The sequence below is a fragment of the Zootoca vivipara genome, chromosome 3 (genome assembly GCF_965207765.1).
Source record: "Zootoca vivipara chromosome 3, rZooViv2.hap1.1, whole genome shotgun sequence".
NCBI lineage: Eukaryota > Metazoa > Chordata > Lepidosauria > Squamata > Lacertidae > Zootoca > Zootoca vivipara.
In genome coordinates this window covers 61,121,350-61,138,711 of record NC_142586.1, presented here as the reverse complement: position 1 = coordinate 61,138,711, position 17,362 = coordinate 61,121,350, and the positions used below count along the sequence as shown (strand labels likewise).

The following is a 17,362-nucleotide window of genomic DNA, read 5'->3' as shown; positions in this document are numbered from 1 at the left end:
CAAACATAAAGCAAAAGCAAAGCATACTATAAAATTAAACAATGAAAATTCTAAAAGCTTCAAATACCAAGAATAAGCTGAAAAATAATCAATAAGCAGCCAACAAAACAAAACAACAAAACAGTAAAAAATGAGGGGAAAACTCATTAAAACTTATTTACATTTTAATATTTTGTTTCACTTTAAACTGCAGCGTTAAGCTAAGCTTTACTAACTTTAGTTTCAGTGGAACAAAACCAAAACCCCTTATTTGGACTTTGTGGTAAACTAGGGGTTGTGCTGTTCCCTAAAAGTGTGATTCTTGAAGTAATACTGTCTCCCAGGATTCTTTTGTTACATATTTTCATTCTCCATGCAATGTCTGTTCCTGCCTTGGTAAGTAGAATGTTGTTTCTAGTACATGACGAGAGCTTTTTGGACAAGCCTACCATAATCCCTCTACTAACTTCCAGGTCTACTCTGTAAGTATTTGAATATTTAAATTAATTCTCCCAGCCATATCTGTGCCACAGCTTTATCTTAGGACCTATCTTTAAGATTCTTTAAGATCTTAAGGATCTTAAAGAATTCTAACACATTCTTCAGACACTGGACCTTGGTGCTTACTCTCTGGGTTTAGAAGATCAACCTTTTCAGTAAGATTCCCACTCCCCCCCCCCCAGGCTGTCAATAATAGTGCCTGAGGGCTATCTTCCTCAACTGTACCTAGTCTTAGGCCAGCAATCCTGAACGATTACATATTTTAAAATGCTGCCTCTAATATATTCACTATTCTCATTCAACTGGACACCTTTTCCTCATTCTAATTCCTGCTGAATGCTATGACACATGCAGCAAATCAGGTCAACACTAACCCCTAGGATGACTGCCAGCAGTACATTACAGATTTTCATGTTTTGCTCGCATGTCTTCTAAGTAACTGGAAACCAACATATTCTGAAACATAACATCTGTACAACCTTATGATACAAAATATCATAATTCTTCCTTTTTTCGTTTGTTAAAGACACCGTGTCCTTTTTTTCACGTACTTTTTAGCCAGTGAAAATATCCAAGTATACATGTTTCCCACTGCCGTGTGGAGTAATTCATGACACAAAGTAGTTTAGGGAATTTTTGAGTTCTGATCCAGTATCCAAATTGAAATAACAGTCAGAAAGAGAAATCTATACACAATATTAGCCTTGTTAATATTTTCTGTTTGATGAAGATATCATTTGGCTTATCTTCAATACCTGGAAATTAAGTGTACCTCTCAAAGATGATGTGGGAAACATTTCAGGAAGTCATAGATTGTTAAGATCAGTGTGTGAGGTGAGTGACAAACCAGCCAAGTTAGCCTTGTCATAGCCAATAGAACAGAAATAACTATAGTTGATGGATTTTCCTTTGGAAGACAAGAAAAATATATTGCAAAGCTCTAAGTTCTGAAAATAAATAGAATCAGTCAAGTTTTTCTAGTATTTGTCATAAGGACAGGGCAGAACACAGTAAACAACCTTTGTCTGGGGAAAGGCTGATCCCTTGTGTGCATAACCGGCCATAAATGCACTAAAACCAAAATGATTTTTGTAGTACATAGATTACATACTGCTCCCAAGAAGCTGAAAGTCTACACCTAAGAAATAGCAAAAAAATAAATCACAAGAAATAAATCACTAGATACAAGTGAAAATCTACAAAAAGTAACTGCAACCTACCAGCTCAAACATTTAATTCATCCATTACACAAAATTATACCAGAATAAAATTAAAAGGTCCTTGAGTTTAATTTAGTGGCTGCCATGAAACAAGCTTTGCAGAATTTACTAACATTCACTGTAATCTGTATTTTTTTAGAGTTCATGTAATGCTTATATTCACATCAGTTTGATACTGGCACTTTTACTATGAAACATTTTGATTAAAAAGTGCAAGATGAGCTCATACTTTAAACAGAAAATTCCTTCACTGAAATTATCAGCATATGATCAAATCAGATAATAGTATAAGATACTGTACTGTATGTTCTCATTTTGTCTTTGCACAAAGTGTGGATCCTATAATTGCTTGTTATTGTAATGCTTAATGTTTTGTACAAATACAGAAACATAAGAATTGCTTTGTATTTGATGTTCGACATAAAACTAAGGTCTATCTTATCCAAAATTCAGATGGTATATTGTTCCTGGGGAGAAACTGGGAGTGGGCCTCAGAGGAACCTTCTCTCTCTCTCTCTCTCTCTCTCTCTCTCTCTCTCTCTCTCCCCTGTGAAGATAAATTAAGTGAATCTAGGAGATTCTAGGTTTATTTGAATTGAGCGTCTCCCTTAGCACTGCAATGTACAAGTTATCTCCAGCTGAAGCTCTCCAGGACAGATACCCCCTAGTAAACAAAACTATATTCCTATTGCTTCCTAACACAGAGGTCTAAAGAAGCAGCACAAATAACCACCAAGGAGGATTGTGGCAAAGGTTTTTTTGCTGGGGAAAGAAGTGCCAAGCTAACAAAAATTACATTGCTGACATACTACACTGCTTCATTTTATTAACTATGCAGCCAACCACTTCCCCTGTCCTTCCTTCGAATATCAGAAGTACTGCCGAACTTCTCAAAAGAGCAGGCACAGTGCAAAACTTTGTGATGATTCAGACAGTAGCACACTGCACAGTCTAAGAAGTGCAACTTGAAACCCTTTTTAATTTCACTGAGGATGTTGGCACATACAACCTTCAAGCTGGAGCTAGAGCATCCAAAGGATAATAAAGGAAAATCTCTAGGTTCATGCACTGTTCCATTAACACCTCTAAAAGCATCACACCTCCAGGCAACCAGTTGAGTTAGTTGTGCATTCTGGTGATCTTGAAAAAGAGAGTTTATAGTCATAGGATAAGGCTGAAGATAGAATTGGGCGGGAAGGGGGAATGGCTGTATGTAACCACTGCCAAGTGAAGGGTCACTTCAATAAATGATTCAGTTCATTGCCACTTCTAAACAGTTTGGGGGGGGCAACAATTTGCTAGAGATCTAGCAGTTGTGCCTCCATTTTTCAGTTGCTGTTTCCTTTGCATTTGCAGTCCCAGAGCAAAGGTGCTTGAATTTTAGCTGCAAATGCTCTGAAGGAATGCTTGCATTGTTAGTTCTGCACGTTTATGATTAACGAGTTCTCACTAAAAACAAATCAAACTTTGTTGACCATCAAAAGGGTTTGCCATGAACTCGAAACTGCATGCACATGACTAAACCCATTTATTTCTACATTGGGAGAGACTATATTATAGCACATAATGGAGGGAAATTATTCAAGTAGAAAATGTATTAAAATATTCAGGTAAGATGGAAATAACTATGAAGGAGTCGCATAATGCAAGAAGGGCAAACAACGATTCCATAATTATAAGGGAAGTATATTAAATTTCCCCCTCACAATTTAGAGGAAATTTTGCATGTTTTAACTTTGCTATTCAGCTTCCTAAGCTTTAAAGTCAAGGGTACAACAACCTCAAAAGAGGACACCTACTTGCCCTTGTTTCCCCAAATATACCACTAAGCAATCATAAAGCATATAAGTAGAAGCGAGAAAGGAAAATAGCTCTTACAGAACCTCCAAGAAAGAAAAGGGGACAGATAAGAACATAAGAATGTAAAATGAGCCTTGCTAGATAAGGCAAATGGACCACCTAGTCTAGCATTCTCCTCTCACGGTGGCCAAGCAAATAAGGCTGATCCCATTTCCTTCCAATACCTCAGTGATGAGATCAGAAATGTGTTTAGTAATAATATTATACTGAAAGACACCCCCCCATTCATTCTCCAAACAGTATTTGAAGTTCATCTGTCCTTTATCAACTTTGAGACAGTTATAAAAACCATCATGCAATTTATTTTCAGCATTCAAAACTTCTAAGCCAATTCTTAGCTGCTCACTCTTCCTTTACCATCTATCATCCACCTTAGTAGACAGCAGTGGTCAGCAGTAGTTTGGAGTTTAAGACTAGCTGAGGTTAGAGAGCTCAGAGGCTAAATATAAGAATAAACTGGGAAATCCATAGGTGCTAATAGATAAAGGGTAGCTACATTATAATTATGTATCCACAGAACAGCCAGAAACAAAACAGGCAACTCTTACTGAAAAAAAATGAATACTAACAAAACCAAGAGAAGACTTCAGAAAAATGGACATTTGCTCTTTTAGTATGAATTTGCTGAAATCTCTTTCTATATCGCGGAAAATCATATTGCTGAAATGATCCCTTTCCTTCAAAGCCTATGTCTAAAAATTAGGTTGGGTTATGGTTTTCCTATGTGAATTAATGGCATTCGATCAGCAACGGTTGGCTGTCACAAGGTGTTTTCCTTCCTGCCACCAATCATACTTCCTTGCTAGTAAGTAACAAGAAAGGGAGACACCTCATAGCAGTTCCCATCAGCAAAATTTACTTATTGATTCCTTCCTATCTGACAATGAAAAGAAGTGGGAGAACAAGAAAGGAAGCTTAGGTGGTCCATATAGGAGCTTTGTGTCTCTGAGAAATTCTTGAGACAAAATTTAGGCTGGTGTGAGATATGAAAGACCTCATGATATGCTGATTCTTGATTTGCAGCATTCCTACTTAGAAAATATAGAAATGCTTGTGAAGAGGCCCAATGAGCTAGAGGTTTGGGGGAATACTTGATTAAAATCACTGTAACTTTTAAGTACGGATTCATTAAACAAGGTTTATGGAGGAAAAAACATTTACTTTGTGGAATTTTCTTTAAAATACACACTCAAATTTAGCAGCTCATCTTGGTATCTTAGCTGATGGCCTTCCATTACTGTGCAACAGCCTTTATTCTTCAGCAAGCATTGCACTCGTTATTAATTGCATGTTATTGTTGTTTTTCTTTATTGCAATCTGGCTTTAGCATTTTAAACATAAAGGCAAGTTACCGGTAACTACTTTAACTAACACACACAAGCCTGTCATGCTCTTACCTCTATCTGCTTTTTCAGTTCTCTTCTAGAAGCACTGTCCTGAACAGCACGTTCTCGTTGTGACGCGTCTGCAAGCACGTTAACTGTAGTTTCTGCTTCTTGTATCCACTTGAGGAAACTTTCAAGGTCTTTGAGCAAGGCATGCACTGCCTTCAGTTCAGCCTCCAAAGCATTCTGCCTATTAGATGTTCTGTAGGGAAGAAAAATAACACTGACCTCAGAAAAACTGCAAAAAGTAATCACTGAATCTAAGACAGAGCAGTTGGTGCGCATTTGTCTTGGTGCATTATGCCACAAGTTCCATAATTTCTATCCGTATTCATTTTCTTGCAAGATGCTACAATTTATGAAAATAATTCAATATACTAAACACTCCTCTTCTTGCTGTAACCATATTGCAATGTTGCAAGTGTGAGGAACTTAACTGTACACCTTCAGGAGGTTGTGAAGCAAGCAAATAGTTTTTCGCAATGAGTGAAAACAACTCCCTAAAGTGTACAGACCACAATGCTGTTAAAAAGTGGAACAGATGTTCTTTATTTTATCACTTACTTGGGAGAATGCAACTACTCCTTTAATAGAATCATAATTTATTTGAGAGGTTTTTTTCATGTTGCACTTGGTCTTCTATTACACACCTCAATAATCTGTAAACATTTGGGACACTTTTGACCTTGTCTGACCTTCATCTTTCCAAACCAAAATGAATTCAGGCAACATGATCAACTCACAGGATTTAATTTTTGAAGATTGCTTTGGTGATAATCTATTGGTAGGCTGCCAAAAAAAATCTGCAATAAGCAAGTGCCAAATTGCAGAGCTACAGTACCAAAAGCATCCTCTCCAAATATCTACTTCAAGTAATATATCACTGAATAATAAGTATTGGTGATTGCTGGTGCAATGGTTGAATTTTTTATTTAGAAACACAAAGAATGAATAGATCACATTTCAATTATATGTTTAAAATAAAGTTAAGAACTTTTTTTAAGGCAGCTACAACTTTGCTCATTTTTAAAGGATAAATGCATGGGGGTTAGGACCTCTAGAAATAATAATCAAGGTATTTTCCCCATGTTCAGTTTTGAGCCAACACAAAATACTTTCTATATGGAAGAATTATACCATCACAGAACATTAATATCCAGAGGATTTAGTGTGTGCAGCTACCGACAGCAGAATCCACATACTTCCACAAATTAAAGTTTATGCTGGAGTGCTCCAACAAAATTGTAGTTACTTTCCACAAGATCTTTTCAGCATTTAGCAAAAAATACATATCCCGATTTCCTACCAAAGCATCTTAATATAATTATTGTTCTGCAGTAAGCTATTTTCTTGTGATTCCTAATGTGTGGAGCCACCAATGTGTGGAGCCACCATATAAGGTGAAGTGGGACCTGTGCCAGTATGGACCATACCTATGGTGTGTGTGTGTGTGTGTGTGTGTGTGTGTGTGTGTGTGTGTGTGTGTGAGAGAGAGAGAGAGAGAGAGAGAGAGAGAGAGAGAATACACACACTCACTCACACATGCACCCACACCACCCACTCACATAAAATATCAAAGAGATTCACAACATAAAAAAACACAATATAAAAAAAGCCCAAGAATGACCGGTTTGTCTAAAAAGGGAAATTAAACAACTGAAGAGACATTAAAAACCTTAAAGAGACATCTGAAGGTTAGCAGTGAGGACACCTGCTGAATCTCTGTTGGAAGAGTATTCCAGAGCATGAGACCAGACACACTAAATGCCTGACATCTAGTTGGGGCCAGCAGGGCTTCTGAGATACAGGGGGCCACCAACTGTGCCCCTCCAGATGATCTCCTACATAAAACCCTGTGTGAACTGCAGCATAAAATAATAAACTGATGCAACAGTCCATGTGATAGTTACTACTTCTCACAGATCCAGATCTAAATAACTGTGAAATTAGTTCCAAGAACAAATTGTAAAACAGCTCTGCCTAAATGAGAAATGTTTGGTAAAAATATGGGCAGATATTCAGATGATGGGTGATTTCCATGAAATGATTATCATTAAGATCAACAACTGCTAATGTCTTGGAATGCTTATTTATGCTCTCCTGTTTTAAATTCTGAAATAATCCATGTAGTATATTATGGAGCAGGATTAAGCCATGGTTTTGTAACCTGGTTTGTAGAGATCACTTAAACCACAGTTCTCCAGTCCCGACAAAATTGGAACCTGCAGTTTAACAAACCTCTGAAGTATTGATGTGTGAAAGGCAATGGTAGATGAACTATGAGCACACATACACACATCCATGTCTATTGGTCCTATATACACCATGAGACAGCACTCTGGCCTGACCCCTCAAACTCCTCCACTAAATGCCCTTGCAAATGCCCCTTGGTCATGAGAGCTTCACCTGCTGGATTTCTTCCTGTGGTGCATTAACTAATCTACCTGAATACTATCAAGAAGCATGTGTGCAATAAATAATAATAATAATAATATATTTATACCCCGCCTATCTGGCTGAGTCTCCCCAGCCACTCTGGGTCGCTCCCAATTGAATATTAAAACAATACAGTGGTACCTCGCTAGACGAATGCCTCGCAGCACGAAAAAAAATCACAAGACGAAAATGTTTTGCGATTTTTTTTGGCAGACTCGCTAGACGAAGTTTTCTATGGCTGTGCCATAGGAAACTTCGAAAGACGAAGCAGGGCACCTCGAGAAGAAAGTCAGACCACGCCTCCTCCGGGGAGCCCGCCTCGCGCTTCCGCCGCCGCCATCGCCCGGCTTCCACAGGGACATGCCGATTGGCGGCGGCGCACCGAAATGACCGCCGGCAGCCGAGCAGCAGCCGGATCCCCCCTCACTCTCACCTTAAGCCGCCGTGCACGGGAGAGCTGCGCGCAAACAGGAGAGGCCAACCAGACAGACAGACAGCCTGCGCACGAACGGGTGCTGGGGGAGGAGGGAGGGAGCCTTTAAAACTTCCGGCCGTGGCAAGTGAGTTGGTACCTTTTTTGCGCTTTTTTTTGCACATAGGAATGCATTAATTAAATTTCAATGCATTCCTATGGGAGACCGTGCTTCACAAGACGAAATATCACGATATGAAATGACTCGTGGAACGGATTAATTTCGTCTTGTGAGGTACCACTGTACAGCATTAAATATTAAAAGCTTCCCTAAACAGGGCTGCCTTCAGATGTCTTTTAAAATTAGGATAGCTGCTTATTTCCTTGACATCTGATGAAAGGGCGTTCCACAGGGTGGGTGTTGCTACCGAGAAGGCCCTCTGTCTGGCAATAAAGAGATAAAGTGGAGATATTTCTTCATTAAAGTAGACAAGGATGCAATCCTGTGCACCCTTAACTAAGAATAAATCCAATTTCATGTAAGTATATTTAAGATCATGCAGTAGGATTGTGCTGTTTTTGGAATATAGTCTAGGGATGCTGCCAAGGCAGAAAAACAAAAGCTAAGAAGGAAGTAAAGATGCTATGAACCACATGATCCTGTGAATGTATCAGGTGACTTGCTGGATCAGAGGAAAGATCCATTTAGTCCAGAACATTGGCCAGCCAGGTGCATCTAGGAACACATAAATGAGCACAGTAGGAAAGAACCATCTTCTGTTAATCCCCAGCTGCTGGACAGAGGTAACATTGAAATTCCCTTTCTTTAGTACTGTTCAATGTGTTTTTCAGTCTTGAGTCCAAAATCTGTTCCCTGCATAGTCCTATAGTTAATTTAAAGAACATTAGCACTTCAAGAAGATAAAGAAAAAGAATTGTCAGGTAACAGGAAGACCAAACCCGCATAACGTTTGAATCAACGATAAAGCTAACAACAAGAAGTTAAAGGGCCAATGAAGTTAAAAGGTAAATCTAACTTCATATTTCCTGTAGCTTTACAGAACTCCAAAAAGTCCAAAGAATAACTTTGCTGATTATCATAATAGAGGGGTGTGGTGGTATAGATGAGCACACGCATGATTGAAACAGTGGTTTTAAAGCTGCAGCGAGGATGTCCTATTTTTAAAATCACTTTTAGGGGGTTTTAAAACATGAAAGAAGATTTTTTTTAAAAAAAGTCTAGACTAAATTCAAGAAATAATATCTGAGTCAGACTAGGGGCAAAGAATGCAATTTATTCATCCAGGTTACAGAGATACTGACAGATTACCCAGTTTCAACCCTGAAGTATAAACAATTATTGCCCACTGTGTAGCATATCTAATTTATACAGCAGCTCAAATTTGAGAGGGCAATTTCTTCAATACCAGTGGTCTGAATTAATATAACAAGCAGGGACATGTTGGTTTTAAAGAAGTTTCAGTTAGAGAAATGCTGAAATTCTCTATTATTTTTAGCAGTCCTTTACTCCCAGGTGTTGTTACATCTTTCTTTTCCTTGCTGTTAATTTTAATTATCCATTTTAATTGCTTTTAACTGTTTTTTCTGATAATTTTAATATTTCTTGCAAGCAGAGGTTTTGCTACAATCAAGCAGTATATACATTTTGCTACATACACATAGATAAGTTCCAGCATGTTTACCTGCTTCATGGTTTGAAGTATTTAAACAGATTTCTAAACGTTGGTTTCCTCATCCACCACATTTTCAGGATAAAACAATCTATCCAAGCTTCTTTTAAATAGCTGCTTGTTCACTTTTGCCTTCAAAGCCTGTTTCACCACTTGGCTTCATTTACAATAAGATCGCACTGTTCCTATCAAGTCCCAATACAAATTCCTCCATAATTTACCTTAAAATTATTGGCCAATTTTTTACCCTTCAAATCTTCATGCCAAAACAAAGTAGCCATATACCACCCTAACATTACCTGCAAAGTTACAGTATTTTATTTCAGAAATGTTGCAACTATCAATACTTTGCAATGCATATTGAGCACCTTAAGAATGAGCATACAGTACTATATTTTCATTCTCCAGCACCATGAAGTATAAACATTTTATTATTTGAAAGACAATTTTTTCAAGTCTATGATATTTTATAACGTATACATAAAGTCAAATAATTTTACTCAACCTGCCTGAGAGTTGATGTACAGAAACCACAAATGTTTAACAGAGGATAAAGGGAAATCTAGAAAAGAAGGGACTCTTGGGTCTTAACACAGTGAAAGTGACAGGACTGATGAAATTATGCAGAATGATGAAAAAGGCGACATATAAACAAACCATCTTCACATCTCTAGAGGAAACTTTTTTTTAGGTTAAAATAAAAGTGTTCAAGGTAACGAAGAGAATGATAGCTGGAGGCAGAAAACATACTATTATACAAAGGAGGAATTGTGACTCAGCTGCAAGAAGTTTATTTTCAAATGGGAAAAATCATTAACTCTATTCCTTTCAGAATCAGACAGGGAGCTTCTGTGGCTTAAAACACTAAAAACTGAAGTTGAGGGATATTTTCTCAAAGTGTAATCCAGGACTCCCTACAGAGGACAGAAGGCTTTATTTGAGAGGGTGAGGTACATCCATGAGGCAACAGTCTGCTTTTACAATGTTACTGCTTGTGAAGACTCTAGCTCAGGGGTGCTGAACTTTTGGCTCGTGGACCTAATCTGGTCTGCCAGGACAAATTTGGCCCGGAAGGCCATTTCCGCCAAGCTATGCCCACTTGCTCTACAGCTGATGCCATATATGACCTTAGGCAGGGGTCAGCAACGTGCGGCCCATGAAGACTGATTTACCGGCCACGAGCCACACCCAAACTGAGCCGCCTGCTCGGTGAGCCCCCCACGCACTGTGCTAAACCGGCGCAGCACAGTGCGGGGACTCGCCGAGCGGTGCCGGAAATCACTTCTGCGCATGCCCAGATGTTGAAAATCGCTTCTGTGCAGGCACGATTTCCGGCGTCTGGACATGCGCAGAAGCTATTTCCAGTGTCACGCTGCGCTGGTCTGGCCCACACATTATCTCCGTGGGAGTGATCCAGCCCATGGCCGGTAAGCATTGCCAACCCCTGACCTTAGGCATGGGGCAGCTAAAGAAACATCTGACTCATCCAAAAGTCCATTTGCAGGCACTGATGATCAGCTGGTTGATTGCTTTGTCTTGCTTGCTCTGTTGTGGAGCACTTTGCAAAGCACTCAGCAAGACCCATATGGACAAAAGAGTCAGGTCAAACTTGGCCTGCAAGAGATGGCGGAAATAATGATCAAGCCCACTGGCCAGATCAATTTCCCTACCCTTGCTCTAGCCTGTGGATATAGGGATGTCCAAGTATGTTGCACATGCATAATCTTTTTCTTTGACCACTACCTGACTAGGTCAGGCAGAGTGCTGCTAGACAATGATGTGTTCTAGTTACATTGAAGGAGACACAGATAGCTGTTTCTCTACTCAAGGTCTTTCCATAATGAAATCTGTTATTTCCTGGCACTACAGTACTTGGGGATGAACCAAATGAGATGCATGCTCACATTTTTAGAAACATCAAAAAGCACTTTTCTTTCAACCATTTTCCAGAAATGACTTCAAGAACAAGAAGGAATTGAAAATGTTTCCATATTCAGGAAGCACTGCTTTCACTTTCAGTAGGTTTTGTGTACCCTTGGCGATAGGGATGTCAAGAAAATCTAAAAGCACAAGACAGTTGACAACATAGCATAGACAAGGAAGAGGTGGACAGTATTGATGGAGCACTCCTCTCAATCAGTGCTGGAAATGCTGATTAGAAAAGTAGTTAATGATACCACCTTATATTTTCCAAATACAGGCACCTTCCCAAGAGCCCATATTTATTAAACAAATCTCTTGGGAACTTTAAAGACCTGGCTACACCTGAATCCATGCTGGGGGGGGGGGGAATCTGACCAGCTTCATTTGGCTTGTGCTGCCACAAAGGAACAGTTTAGAGTTCCCCCTTGATTTAGATACACTTGGTAAGAAAACCCCCAATTTAGATTACCGGTAATTAATAGAATATGAATCTGAGGCACACGTTTGTTTGCACATACCTTTGTTTCAAGTTGATCCATGAGGTATTCAAGTGATCCATTATTTCCTTCACTTTCCTTGTGTCATCACTACTGTAGTCTTGAAGAAGTTTGTTTGATAGATCATTGAATTGATTCATCTTGGTATCCCCTGTATCTAGATCCTGTAGTAACATCTAAGCAGCAAATTCAGAGTAGTTAAGAAAAAGCAAGAGTAAAACTGAAAACCAAATATGGTTTCTCAAACTCTGACTACACTTTTTAGTTAAATTTGTAAATCACTCCTTTCCCCACAACACAAATAAAAATTCCGGTCAATAAAGTGAATATGAAGGGGCCATAATAGAGATATTTAAAATTTTGTGTGGTATGTTGAAAGTATATAGGGAGACTCTTTACTCCCTTTCTCTTAATACTTTAACATGGGGTCATCCATTGAAGCTGAATGTTGGAAGATTCAGGGCAGATGGGGAACATGTTTTCTTCATACAGCGCATAGTTGAAATAGTGGCATTTACTACCACAATATGTAGTGATAGCCACCAATGTGGAAGGCTTTAAAGGGGCTTTAGACAAATTCATGGATGCTAAGGCTATTAGTGGCTACTAGCTAGGATGACTGTGTACTAAATCCAATATCAGAGGCAGTATTCCTCTAAATACCACTTGCAGAGGAACACAAGTGGAAGAGTGCTGTTGTGCTTACAGGCTTCCAAAGTAGAGATGATTAAATGGCTTTAAGTGAACTTTCATTCCAGTGCATGGCAAAGATGTGGAGTTACTCTCAATGCCATATTGGGAAAATGTACTGGGTCCAATTGTTTATTGCTTGCTCGTCATAATGGCTACTTCATCAATGACCTTTGCTGTATTCTGTAATGAGTTGTGATGCAGGGCTGATGTTTCTCCCCTAATGACTCTAGTTCTTTTGGGTTATAAGAAGAGTTGAGGAGGGGATTACTGGAGGCTGATGTGGTGCCCTGCAGCAACCCAACCTCCTGCTTGCCAGACAGAATCTATTTTGGGCTGAAGGGGCAAAATGTTCATTTTCTTCCAGTCCTGGCTGCTAGCTAAAGGAAGGAACTGTAACATGAGTAAACTGCTTTCCCTAGCAACAGAGAATGGACTTTAACATCAGAGTCATTTTAAAGAGCATTTACTAGTGTCACTATATACCATGCATTTAGCATCAAATGTGTTCTAAGCAGAAACATCCCTGCCCAGGGGGTTCATAACCAAAGGTAGGAAGGACAAAGATGAAGGGCCACATTTTAAAAATAGCGAGGATCTATGGGTGAATCAATCATTTAAAAGGCTCTCCTGAAACATTCTTGCAAATCCTCAACTACTAAACTTTCCACATATTTGCTGTCTAGCCTTAAAAAGTAATTGGAGAGCTATGCTGTTCCAAACCTAAGATTAGTCGCAGCAAAGTACAAATGAGATTATATTTTATAGAGAAACTGTGGTCTGAATTTTATGCCCGCTTAAACCATCATAAATAATATGCAGATTTGCCTCCAACAACAACAAAACACGAAGGATGTTTAAATCATTTGTTTTCCAAATAAAAATGCAGGTGAAACATTATGCATGGTCATCTATAATAGAACAAATGAAATATATCCATAAATACTTATTTTTAGCCCTTCATGTTCCTTGTAACATTGCTGACATTTATTTGTGGTGTATTTATTTGCAAGTTTAAAGTTCCATTCTCTGTAATAACATTTATGGCAATACACAAAAGCATGAAACAGACATAAACCTGGAATTAGTGATGGAGATTATGTTGTACCATTAAAAATAAGCAGGTTTTTCACCTGTTTCTTAGCTGAGGCTATCAGCAGCTGCTAGTCTTGATTGCCAAAAGCAGTAAGCCTCTGAATGCCAGTTGCTGGGAATCACAAGTGGGTCAAATGCTGTTGGGCACCTGTCCTGCTTGTCCCATAGGAATCTATGAGAACCGCATGGAGGTCTAGATGGACCTTCAGAAAGATCCAGCATGGATCTTATGTGTTTTTTAATTGACACTTTACAAAACATTTTTGAATGCGGGTGTTACTAGATTTGAAAAGGTTTTACAAGTGGACGGGCTAATTTTACACTCCAGTGGATTAAAGATGGAAGGCAAGGGGACTGATGGATCCCAGCCAGAATGATCAAGTGATCCTCGGCATAGGTATGACTAAATCAGGGAGAAGGGATGAGTAAAATGTGCATGTGTGTTCCTGTGTAAAGCAAATGTTTTGCTAGTCAGGATTGATAGTACTGAGCTGTATGGACCAATGGTCTAACTCAGAATAATGCAGCTTCCTATATGCTGGGGAGTATTCAGTTTTATGTGCATTCTGAAGCTCTACTTTATAACAAAGGCTTCCAATCTTTAGAATAGGTTTATTAGCCTTTACAATGTCCTTCAGGAGAAAGGATAAGATACAAATTTAATAAATGATAATGTCATTCTCAAAGGCAACTTCTTTCAAAAAGTAGCTGCAGAAACAACTAACTTTCAACAAGCATTTTGAATTTAAAGAAAGCAATTTTTCGTCTACAAAATGTAAATTGTCAATTATCAAATATATTTTTCTGGGCATGTGAATAAGACAGGTCCAAGATAGACTCATAAACCATTCAGAGAATCAAATTAGAAAGCACATTTTAACTTACTTTGTTTTCAGAAATCTGCTTGGTGAGCTTCTCTTTAGGAGACTGCAGAAGGGCATGCAGGTGGATCTCATATTGTCCAATTAGCTTTTCCATTTCTTGCTTCTGGTCATCCCACTTCATGCTGTCAGAAAGCATACGTTTTAACTGCTGCTGACGTACTTCTACCCCATGTTGTGTACTATCCCATTGGTTCTTAACTTTCTCCACTGAAAAAGACAAAGGAGGAACATGTAACCAAACAAAAAGCATTTTATGGCTATCACATTATCCTCAATCTTTCTGTTACTCAGAGTAACTATCCCAAAATCTCTAAAGCCAAACCTGAGCCCTTGGGAAGCTGTTACGCACAGCTCTCACAAACTAACCCATTCATCTTCACAGAAGGACAGGTTCATTTCTACACATGGATTCCCTTTCAGGGCCGTCCTTTCCATTTGGCTTAGTGGCGCGGTGCTAGCTGTCATTCCAACGGCGCCTAGCAAGCCTGCCCAGGCAAGGGGGGCGGCGGGAGCAGCACCTGAAAGGGCTCCTTTCGGTGCGCTGTTCCTGCCATCCCCCCCCCTCGCAACAGCAGGCATGCTAGCTGCCCTTCCAACGGCGCCTAGCAAGCGGGGGGGGGGCGTACTGGAGGGATTTTGCACCACGGCGCTGGATACCCTTAAGACGGCCCTGTTCCCTTTGCTAGACACACTCTCTCTCAAACACACACATTTATGCTACAAGCATAAATGCATATTCATAATTGCCACTAAATGTCCCTCCTCCTCCAGGCCAATATTAGTTCAAATGTATAAAGAGGCAATGAAACTCCCACCACTCCCACATATAGTTTGTTTTCTCTATGCTGGACTCTGATATGAGGTAACATTTCAAGTCTCCTCCATATTCCATCCTGGCTCCAACCATGACTTGCCAGTTTATGTAAATCTCCACCCAGGCCATTGCAAGATCTGGCCCCCGCATCCCTTCAGTAGTCACTGTCAATAAAAATTGGTTGCCTTTCCCCTAGCGCAGGGATCCCCAAACTCGGCCCTCCAGATGTTTTCAGACTACAGTTCCCATCATCCCTGACCATCCCTGCTAGCTAGGGATGGTGGGAGTTGTAGTCCCAAAACATCTGGAGAGTCGAGTTTCGGGGTGCCTGCTCTAGCGTAACTATTGCGCATTTGTACCCATCTCCTCACACTTCTGTCCACTGGGAACATACGTTTCTCTGTGATTGCTGTCCTAACGTCAGAACTTGATGTTTTGTTTTTCAGATTCTGAGCCAAGGTAAAAACGAAATCCAGACGGGGGTGCCGATGTTCTAAGTCTTCTTTTGTTATCTGTTAAGAGCCAGGATTAAAATGTGTTACTCTCTGAGATTTAAATAAAGAATAAACCATGGGGGAAAGTCAAGAATATTCATATTTATATTACAGAAGATTATCAAGTTAGTAACTTCTTAATCAACGTATTATGAAGCCATTTTAAAGGCAGAAATGTTCTCACTACTTCTGTACTAACCAATATGATCAACATATTAAATTAAAGGCTCAACTTTTTTGCAGTATCTATACAGAGATGAGACATGAGAAGATGAGAAAATAAAGCTGGTAAAAATCATATTGTTGTGCTGGGCTTAACTTCGCAGTCTCTCATGCATTCTGTAACATCTCAGGGTATCAGGACATATTACCTATATTTATCTGCTCCAAGGGTGAGGGGCAGGGTTTGGGCATTTGCAGTATTTTATTTTGGTCCTTAGGACTTCACACACTATATATTCAGTACTATTTTCGCAAGAAAATTCCATTTTTACCTGCATGAGTATCATATTAACAAGCCTTTTCCTCATAACAAGCAACTGAGACTGAAATCTCTACAATGAGCCATTATAGTCATAATAAGTTTGTGTGTCCAAAGACAGGCAGCTGAAAGGACCTGAGAGATCAATCCCATGAAATTGCATTACATGTATTATTGCAGCAAAGGGTTTGACAATTAATTTGACCACTGAAGGTTATGTTTAAAACACACACACAAGTACCCTAAAGCTGTTACTTACTGCTTGCTTTTACTTCACTATGTTGCTAATATCACAAGCAAGGAAAATGTCAACATAAATATGTGTAATCACTTCCCTTTTAACTTCAGCCAGTGCAATTTAAAATGCCAGTGTAGATATTCACATCTCTCTTTAAACAATCACAGGCTGCCTAAGGCTGGATCCCAATGTTTAACAATTATTGAGCAAGGCAATTAACCTACATTAATTGAATTTCATTATTTCTAGTTGAATGCACTACACCTATTTGTAGATAAGAATCATGTTTTGTGGAAGGTGAACGTGTTCTGGTAATCTGCACTGTATGTCATGTGCTAGACACAACAGAACACAACACACATATAAATGAACACCCAGGAATCACTTATCAGCGTTGACTTCAAAAAAAGTAGGGCATCGGGTTACAGAAAGGCATTATACTATAGCACTTAACCATCAAACACAGAACAAATTCAGAAGCAATGTGTTAAAGAAGAGGCTCTCCTAAATGGGAGCACCATTAATCAAACAGCAGGACGAGGGCAAACACAGCATTGTTCATCCTGTTCATTGAGCAACAGCAGTGCTTCAGAGTTGCCAGTCCTCATCAGCTTGCGATGGAGAAGGTTCAGTTGGAACTGGACACAAACCATTCATTGCTGCTGAGGATCCTTAATGGGAAGGATGCCCCAAATTCTTCTGTTCCAATATAAGTTTCAAGCAGGGTTGGGTAGGGTAAGGAGTGAAGGCGAGCACTTTATG

General features: G+C 39.3%; 1 protein-coding gene across 7 annotated transcripts in view; it reads right to left on the bottom strand.

The window, feature by feature from the left end:
• Positions 1–17,362, bottom strand: part of UTRN (utrophin) — a 345,054-nt gene that overhangs the window by 188,381 nt on the left and 139,311 nt on the right. For all 7 annotated transcript variants that reach the window (XM_035108828.3, XM_035108822.3, XM_060272729.2 and 4 more), the window contains exons 49-52: positions 15,782–15,899; positions 14,575–14,780; positions 11,926–12,080; positions 4,958–5,147 (exon numbers count right to left, since the gene is read on the bottom strand). In XM_035108828.3, coding sequence (XP_034964719.3) covers positions 4,958–5,147; positions 11,926–12,080; positions 14,575–14,780; positions 15,782–15,899 — 669 coding nt within the window. The remainder of the gene's footprint in view (positions 1–4,957; positions 5,148–11,925; positions 12,081–14,574; positions 14,781–15,781; positions 15,900–17,362) is intronic.